General features: G+C 43.0%; 1 protein-coding gene across 1 annotated transcript; it reads right to left on the bottom strand.

The window, feature by feature from the left end:
• Window positions 1-3,299: 3,299 nt before the first annotated feature.
• Window positions 3,300-4,265, bottom strand: LOC119846611 (olfactory receptor 51G2-like). Its single transcript, XM_038380492.1, has one exon. The coding sequence runs from the start codon at window positions 4,263-4,265 to the stop codon at window positions 3,300-3,302; it is 966 nt and encodes a 321-aa protein (XP_038236420.1).
• Window positions 4,266-10,153: the final 5,888 nt, after the last annotated feature.

Below are 10,153 nucleotides of genomic sequence, written 5' to 3'. Positions count from 1 at the left end.
GCACTGCTACAGATGAAAAAGCTAGTGCATCTCAAGTAGTGGCAGAGAGGTCATTTTACCTCTGTATTTGGCCCTGCTGCAACCACAAGCTGGGATCCTCTGCCCAGTTCTGGTGTCTACAGTTCAAGAAGGAAGATGATAAATTTGAGAGGGGTTCAGAGTAGAGCCCAGAGAATGATAGAAAGGATTAGAAAATCTGCCTTATAGCGATAGATTTAATGAGCTCAATCTATTTATCTAACAAAGAGAAGGTTAAGGGGTGACTTAATCATAGTCGGTAAGTAATTACATGGGCAACAAACATTTAACAATGGGCCCTTCAGTCTAGCAGAGAAAGTTACAACACATTCCAATGGCTGGAAGCCAAAACCAGACAAATTCAGACTGGAACTAAGGTGTAATTTTTTAACAGTGATGGAAATTGACCATTGAAACAATTTACCAAGGGCCGTGGTAGATTCTCCATCACTGACAGAACTGGAATGGAGTCTCAGAACTTAGTAAGTAGTCTAGCTAGATATGCATTAGATTATGATTTCTTTAAATGGCTGAGAAATTCAACTGTGCTGAATAGAATGAATATTCTTGTCTTTGTGTCTTTCTTGTAACGAAAGGTTTTGCCTAGAGGGATTCTCTATGTTTTGAATCTAATACCCTGTAAGGTATTTACCATCCTGATTTTACAGAGGTGATTCTTTTTACTTTTTCTTCTATTAAAATTCTTCTTGTAAGAAATTGAATGCTTTTTTTCATTGTTCTTAAGATCCAAGGGTTTGGATCTGTGGTCACCTATGCAAATCGGTGAGGATTTTTATCAAGCCTTCCCCAGGAAAGGGAGGTGTAAGGTTTTGGTGAGGATTTTGAGGGGAAAGATGTTTCCAAACAACTCTTTCTCAAAAAATAAACCCGACCTTTAGTAGTGGCAGTGGAAGTCCAAGGGCAAGGGTAAAATATTTTGTACCTTGGGGAAGTTTTAACCTAAGCTGGTAAAAGTAAGCTTAGGAGGTTTTCATGCAGGTCCCCACATCTGTACCCTAGAGTTCAGAGTGGGGAAGGAACCTCGGACAGTCCTTGTTTACAGACAGCCCCCCAATCTGAAGCAAATACTCACCAGCAACCACACACCACACAACAGAACCACTAACCCAGGAACCTATCCTTGCAACAAAGCCCGTTGCCAACTCTGTCCACATATCTATTCAGGGGACAACATCATAGGGCCTAATCACATCAGCCACACTATCAGAGGCTCGTTCACCTGCGCATCTACCAATGTGATATATGCCATCATGTGCCAGCAATGCCCCTCTGCCATGTACATTGGTCAAACCCCACAGTCTCTACGTAAAAGAATAAATGGACACAAATCAGACATCAAGAATTATAACATTCAAAAACCAGTCGAACACTTCAGTCTCTCCTGTCACTCGATTGCAGACCTGAGAGTGGCTATCCTTCAACAAAAAAACTTCAAAAAGAGACTCCAATGAGAGACTGTTGAATTGGAATTAATTTGCAAACTGGATACAATTAATTTATGCTTGAATAGAGACTGGGAGTGGATGGGTCATTACACAAAGTAAAACTATTTCCCCATGTTATTTCTCCCCCCACCCCAACCCCCACTGTTCCTCAGACATTCTTGTTAACTTCTGGAAATGGCCCACCTTGATTATCACCATAAAAGGTTTTCCTCCTCCCCCCACTCCTGCTGGTAAGAGCTCATCTTAAGTGATCACTCTCCTCACAGTGTGCATGATAAACCCATTGTTTTATGTTCTCTGTGTGTGTATATAAATCTCCCCACTGTATTTTCCACCAAATGCATCCAATGAAGTGAGCTGTAGTACACAAAAGCTTATGCTCAAATAAATTTGTTAGTCTCTAAGGTGCCACAAGTACTCCTTTTCTTTGAGTGCAGAATGAATTTTCAGAGAATTTACAAGTCAACCTGCTAAGAAGTTTAGGAATGCATACACATAGTCTTCCTCCCTTAAAACTCCTTCTTTCTTATATATATTCCACTGAACACCCTAATTCCCTGGATAAAACAGGATACTTTATTCATGAAAGAGAAGCTTTAAGGGTACAGGATTGCAGTTTTGCTAATTAGGATTTTTTGGGGCAAACAATACAATCTTTCCTTTTGGGAGGCTGTGACCATGGTTGCTGGAGGGGCTATACTGAGAATGCTCAACCAGGGCAAACTGTAAGGAATAGGGCAGACAATCCCCAAAACTGGTGGCTTATTCTTATAATTGATTCACCAAAACAGTAACCAAACAACTTGTATAATACCTTCCTGGTTACCAAGAAGCCAAAATACAGTTCTCTTTAAGCAATCTAGCCTTTGGCTCAAACCCACACAGCCAATTCCATCTATTAAGGGTTATATAAAATCTTATTCACCATCTGTAGAGTTCTACTACTCTCAAGAGATCGGACACATTACACACCAGGTCAAATACACACTAACAGACAATTCTTATTAACAAATCTAAGATTTATTTAAAAGAAAGAGTTATTGTGGTAAAGATCCTTATACATAGAGATAGGAATCCAGTTCACAGGCCAGTTTCAAAGTAGAGATGGTGAGGCTGCCGATTTGTAGAAATCCTTCTGGAATTAATGGAAAAAGTCATAGTCCAATAGGCAGTCAATATGTAGATTTTTTTCAAATTCTTCCATAAGAATTGCAGGGCTAATCCAGAAGTCCTCCACCTTGTTACTTGAACATCCCCTGACAAAGGTTAAGCAGATTTGAGATAGTAGTATGCACTGGTAACTATTAGCATTGATTAACATAAGGCCATTAATTATTGAAATGGTTCACAGGAAGTTTACTATAAACTTCAAAGAGAAATAAAGACAATGATATTATTATACCACAAGATTCATCTAAATGTTAATATCTCCTTTTGATCTATGAATGAAGAGAAAAGGTAATGAAACATGATTTACAGGAACTGAAATTTAGCATCTACAAGCTAATTTGGTCACATTGTTGACTTCTAATAAGATATAGGTAAGCCCAGACAAACAGAATTCGTATCTACTTCTGATTCTCGAAAAAACTGGCCTATATTTCAAGAACTCTTGTTTATTTACCATGGCTTTGCTAGCTATCTACGAGGACTGGCCCCTGTTTACAATTTCAGTACTTTTTAAATATGTCTTTAAAGGTTCCTTTTAGTTCAACCAGCCTGCTGGTTGCTTAATCCTCACTGGCTCAGCGTGACAGAGGCACTTGGACACCACAGCCCATATTGGCTCCTAGAGAGACAGATTCACAGACCAAATCAGTGCCCCCACTGGAGTCTGTTAGTGGAATAGTTTCGAAAGATCTTAATGATCCGTTTACGAATCTCTTTGGTTTTTATGCTGTATACAATGGGATTGAGCACCGGGGGGAGGAGGAGGTGGAGATAAGACAGAAGAATTTGACTCTGAGGAAGAGCCTTTTTCTTGAACCTGTGAATCATAGACAAACTGATCGGCGAGGTGTAGAAAAGTAGAGTTGCACAGATGTGGGAGGCACAGGTGTTCAGAGCCTTGACACGCTCTTGCCAGGACGTGATACTCAGTACAGTCTGAAGGATCATGATGTAAGACAAGACAATGAGCACTGAGTCTAATCCCAGAGAAGAAAGGACAACAAACAAACCATAGAAGCTGCTGGGTGTAGTGTCTGTGCAGGCCATCTTCATCACATCTGTATGCAAACAATATGAATAAGAGAGAGGTTGGATCTTGCTGTAAGGCCACCACTTGAGAAGAATGACAACTGGGATATTCAGACCACTACCCCTGATTATTATCGCCAGCCCTATGTTTCCTATCCGTGCACTGGTTAAAGTTGAAGTGTATCTCAGTGGGTGGCGTATTGCAACAAAGCGGTCAAATGCCATGGCTACTAGTACAGAAGATTCCATGAGGAGGAAAGTGTGAATAAAGAAAATTTGGGTCAGACAGACATCAATGCCAATTTCTCTGGTATTAAACAGGAAGACGCTGAGCATTGTTGGCAAGGTTGAAACAGATAAGCCAAGGTCGGTGACAGACAACATAGAAAGGAACAAGTACATGGGCTGATGGAGATTCTGCTGTGTCTTGATCACAAACAGAATCAGACTGTTTCCTAGAATTGCAATGAGGTACATGGAACAGAAAGGGATGGAGATCCAGGGGCCATCAGCTTCCAGCCCTGGGATGCCTGCCAGGACGAATGTTGCAGGACTGATGTTGGTTTCATTGCAGGTTGGCATGATGCACTGAGGAGGTTCTGCTCAGTTTATTAAACCACATCCCCTACAATTAAAAGCAACATTATTAAAAATATGTGACACCATGAAAGATAATATGTCCCATCCTGCCCCCGCTCTTCAGACAGGTTGGTGTCAGTACCTTGATTAAAACCCTGGTGGTACTCTCCCATCCCCAGATCATTTATAAAATTCCATTACTAATAATATCCTGTTCTTATATAGAGCTTTGCATTTATAAATCTCAAAGTGATTTACAAAAGAGCACAAGTATCAGCGGGTCTGATTCAAAGCCCATTGACACTCATAAGAAGGAGGATGTAGATCCTCATTTAACTGAGGGGAAATCTAAAGCACAAAACAGTATGCAACTTATGCAAGGTCACTCAAGAGATCAGTGACAGAACTCAGGTCTCCCAGCTCTCAGCTGAGTGCCCCTTCACTAGATTAGACCACACCCTCTCCCCTAGATGGAGCTTGGCATATGAAGACTTGTATGAACTCATTATTAAAGGGAACATAAGAAAATCAGAATGGACCTGAACCAAAACTTTGGATCAGAACACTCATACATTCTGGAACAAGGCTTCAGTCTGGATCCAGATCTCAACTGTTTAGCTTGGGTCCATGATAAAAAAGTAAATGGTTTAGTTATTTAAAAATCCTGTGAGAGGAGAACAATTATGTGTATTGTGAATGGTCCATGGGCTGAGAAGCGTTCATACAAACTACTAGTGATGACTGACCATGACTTGTCCAAAGCCACACAAGGAGGCTGTGGTAGAACAGGGAACAAAATCCAACTCTGCTGTGTTTTAGCTGTAAATTAAGGCTGCCCTTGCTGTTGTACATGATGTTATTATTGGAGCGGGAGGGGATGAAAAGAAAAGGAGCCTCTGAAGACTGTGAATGTTAGCTGTGTACTATCTTCATTCTCAATGCCTCCTTTGCTCACACGGAGTGAGATCCACCCTTTGCAGAGAGCCAGCGTTCCTCAACCTGGAGATTTGCCATGTGCAAAGATTACTGTGAAAACCCTCTCTCCTCAGTTCTATGCATGACTCCAAGGGACATCAACGGGCCAAACAGGCCCTTACCCAGCAAAACGCTCACTGAAATTAAATTTTGTTGGAGCAAAGACAAAGAGCTCCATTTTCCCACTGATGGTATCCTAGCAGACACTCCAGGGGTGTTATATGCCAAGCAAGCACCATGCCTCCAGAAGCTGCAGGAAATGCAGGGGGAGCAAGTCACGCTTACAGAGGTTACAGCACAGTCTCCCATTGGCTAGAAACTATGGTCAGATTATTCAGTATTTGCCACTCCAGGGTTAATTGCCCTCTTTCCTGTTAAGAGTCTGGTGCTAGTGACTGTCAGTCAGGTTATGGGTCTAGATAGACCACAGCTGGGATGTGCTATGGCCATGCCTAGGCTCCTTGTTACCATACACAGCCCGGGCAAGTGAATGGTACTTATGAAAAAGTGCCACAGGGAGTTAAAAACACAAGATGGCTTTCACTGGGATTTGTGTTCTTCACTCATGGAAAATTCCACGCTACATGGGTAATGTTTGCACCATCTGGGCCCTCTGATTGCAAGCACCACAAGGGAGGGACCTGTCTTCCTAGGAGTTTGGGTCCTATATACAATAACAAATAATGATGCTGATCATAAAAATGTGCAGGTCTCATTGGTTACAGATTAAACATTTCAAGCAGTTGAGACTGCCTGTTCATAGAAGTGAAATAACTATAGTATGATCAGCGCACTTATCAAAGCCACAAAAGTAGACACTGGCGAGTGTTCATCCTTGACTCCTGAGGAAGCAGAGCTTGAACAGCCTGGGCAGTAGCATTCCCTCTCTCTGTCAGGCATGCAGTGTAGAAATGTTTATAGCCCAGTGGGTAAAAGCTCTAGAGGATCAGATAATCAATTGGGAATCACTGTTGATCACATTGTTACACGTTTGAGCTTGACCAGCACAAATGGAAAATACTTAAAAGGTGAATGATTTGACGTATTTCTGCACCGACGGGGTGCACCTTCCGGGATTTAGGGGTAACCCAATTCACAAGATGTTTTGCAATATTCAGCAATCGCCCATCTCAGAGCTGGGGTAAATGGTGTAACTGCACGAGTCAGGGGACTGGCACTGCCTTGCTTTCGGTCAGAATTTGACCCTGATTTTTTTTTTCCTCAAAGAGACGTTAGTTCTTATGAAGGTGCCAGATTGACAGACCTGGAGATGCCTGTGCTTTAAGGAGCCAAAATTCCACCCGTACTGTTGTGGATCGACACCACCAAGTGTGTACTGTTCGGCACGTGGGCGAGTGAACTTGTAGTCTTTCCATTACCTGGATTTGAAACAATTTATTTTATTGTGCAACTTAAACAAAGCAGCCAGATCTCCCCACAGTTCCAGGGAATCTCCCACAGCCCCCTGGTATATTCTGCAGCCACAACATACATCCTCCTAGGAACAGCCAAAGCAATCTCTACATCTATCTATTCTCCTCCCTACTCCATCAAGCCCTGCTCCAACCATGATTATGCAGCCTCTTCTCGAGCCCAGTAATCCTCTCTCCCCGATCCCCTCCTCATCCTGTCACCCATTTCCCCACTCCAGGCCCCAAAGGCTTCATCTTGCCCTCCTAGTCCCTCGGTTCTACCCTGCAGCCCCCCGTCCTCCTTTGTCTGTGTTTTCACCTTTCTGCATGGTTCCATTCTGGCCACCAGCTCTCCTACTCCTGGGTTCTTCCACCTCCTCCCTGTCCCAGCTCCAACGGCTCCCCCCCATTGGATCTTTCCTCCAAATCCCCATGAGCAGCTCCCTTCAACTTCTCATCAGCCCCGTTCCCCAGCCCCTCACACACCGTCAGCCCCGCCATATCCCCTGCCCTGAGGGCACAAGGGTTCTGTCCCCTGTCCTGCCCCTCACACACCAACAGCCCATCCATATTCCCTGCCCTGAGGGGACAATGGGGGCTGCCATTTGCCCTGCCCCTCACAGGCCATCGGCCCCTCCATTTCACTCTTTTGGGTGGTTGTTCAGGGAGAAATTCTGCCTTCCCTCTGCTCATCTCTCCTGGAGCTCTTGGTTGCTCTCCTCCCTTGTCTGCCACAAAATGAGCTGGTCCCCTGCCTTTCTGCCTTAATCAAGCACTTTCCTCAGACTTGATTTATCTGCCCCATTGTCCTGATCATTTACTTGCTGAATGTTTGGCTTCTTTGAACTCAATTTGAAATGTAGCTACAAGATCAGTGGCTTTGGGAAGTAATCCTGCTGCTTTGTATAGGTCTGCGTCTTTGGATTGTAGCAGTTTTGAAACAGCATTTACCATTTCCAAAATCTTTCTTTGGAGCACAATGAGAAAAACAAAACTAAAAATTTCCATTAATTTCTTTAATGCTGAAGGTTTGTAAACTTCAACGACACTTTTGCTCAGGAGAATTATTTCCGTGGGTGCCTTCATTGTGTCTAAACACTGAATGTGAGAGGAAGGAGTGATTCATACTGGTTGTTGATCAATTGTGTAGTCAATTGCTTGACCAAGCTTTCATTTGTAATGAAATATGTTCAAGAGGTCAAATAAACAATATCAGGTTTACTTCTCTCGCCCCATAATAAAATAAGACAAGAAAAAGGTTTGATATGATACCAGTTTTTTGGAAGCTGTCTCGTGCAGTGATGTTGCATGCACCTTATGCAGAAAGTGTGCTCCCCAAAGTTACGCGTTTCAGCTTTTATCATTTATTTGAAGATTTCACAAGTTACACATCTCTTGAAATGTCACTGAAATCCCACCCAACAGTTTGTCCCAGTTCCCGAAATTAAGTGGGGAGCTGTAGCCCATAACACCAGTTTGCTAGCTTGCTACAATGTGTTTTTTTCATTTGTTTGATTGATTCTTTTATTTTTTGGGGGGGGAGGTTGTTTATGCTGAATTCCAGTATATGTTATTCATAATTGTTGATTATAATAGTTGGCTGTAATGCAATGAACCTACAGGCCTGTATCCTGTATGATTATCTAGAGCAAGTTAGTATAAGGGTTTGTAACCTTTGGCGTAGATAAATGGCCTACCAGTTACCCCTCTTGACTTTGGGGAACTGAATAGGGAACTGAACAAAGAATTGAATCTGTTTACCATCGGTGTGGAACAGACTGGTAACTTCAGCATACACCGCAGGACATGGAAGTCATAAGTTAGGCCAAGGGTAACGGTTACAGGGATGAGATAATCGATATTACTATGTATGAATATATGTCATAATATGTTAATCTATAGAGTAAGTGTACCTGAAGATTTATCTGGGTAAGGAAATAAGATTTGGGCATGATAGGCTGTGTCCTGATTGTGGCAGTGCCAGCACCCTACAAAAGGGCAAACAACCATTCAGGAAGGTGGCTCTTTCCCCATTCTGTGGTACTCTCTTCACACCAGACACTTCCCTGACCCACTGATCACTACATTAAGTTCAAACCAAATATAAGTTATTAAACAGCAACTGTAAGAAAAATAAGCAAAAAATGGGAAAGGTTCAAGGAAACAAAGAACATCGCTAAGTACGCACAGGGACATCACAAACAGCTGTCTCTGGGACATAAGGAAAGATCGCAGTTTGTCCCTCACATGTCCCAGGCCTCCTGCCCAGGGCACTGGCTGCTCTGTTGTGATACTGCAGGTAAGGCACTTTCTCTGGCAGTGGCCACACACACTGAGGGTCTAGGTGGCAGGACCCTTCTCCCCAGCATCTGCCCTTTCATCAGCTGGGGAGAGCAAGGTGGGTAAGAGAATGGTCCATTACAGATAGTTGACAAGAAGGCATGAATAACAGTAGGGAGAAATTTGTATTGGGGAAATTAAATTTAGGTTTTGTAATGACCCAACCACTCCCAGCCTCTATTCAGGCCTACTTGGATAGTATCCAGTTTGCAAATTAATTCCAGTTCGGCAGCTTCACGTTGGAGTCTGTTTTTGACTTTTTTTGTTGAAGAATTGCCACTTTTAAGTCTGTTATTGAGTGACCAGAGCTACTGAAGTGTTCTCCTACTGGTTTTTGAGTGTTATGATTCCTGATGTCAGATTTGTGTCCATTTATTCTTTTGTGGAGAGACTGTCTGGTTTGGCTAATGTACATGGCATCATTATTTTTGCTGATACAGACTAACACAGCTACCACTCTGAAACCTGACAATCCTGAAGAGTTCAAGTCAACTTGCTGCTGAATTTCTGCCCAGATGGTTCTTGACATGAACCCTGGAACCCTTCCTGAGCCTTCAGTGTTAACTTAAATTCAGAAAAAGGCAACTTGCTGAAATTCCACTCTGCAGAGAGAGGATATCTCCTTACTGCACTAGGAAGGCAAAGCCCTGAGAATCAGTGTATGAATCTCACATCTGACACTCGCCATGCTGAACAGTAACCTTTATGATTCTCCTGAAGAGTCCCTGAGGACTTTCAGCTTGGCCAGGACTCCAGACAATTCCCTCAGTTCCGTGAGCAGCAGGAGGAGCAGAAAATAGACACTGCAGAACTTCAGCTTGAGAGCCTCCCCCGGGAGTGAAGAAATGATTCTCTGATCCCAGGGGCTCAGATTATCAGGACAAACTGAGTCTTCCAAATTGTTCAGCCTGTTGACAGATGTTTGGCTGTGTGCGTTTGTTCTTTCTGCCTGATGTACTGACTCTGGCCAGATAGCCCATACAGCAGGCTCCAGTTGAACTGCCCAATAAATCCACAGTCGGTTGTCAGTGAAGGAACTTGGTCAGTTTTATTGCCAACGAGGCACTGTGCTAATGTCCCAGATCAGTGGTTACAGGTACACTAACACATGTATGCCAAAACAATGGACTGGCTCCATGAATGGCGGGACTTTCTATTCTCTCC

The sequence above is a fragment of the Dermochelys coriacea genome, chromosome 1 (assembly GCF_009764565.3).
Source record: "Dermochelys coriacea isolate rDerCor1 chromosome 1, rDerCor1.pri.v4, whole genome shotgun sequence".
Classification (NCBI taxonomy): domain Eukaryota; kingdom Metazoa; phylum Chordata; order Testudines; family Dermochelyidae; genus Dermochelys; species Dermochelys coriacea.
Note: the sequence above shows the minus strand (reverse complement) of the source record. Positions and strands in the feature narration are given on the sequence as shown.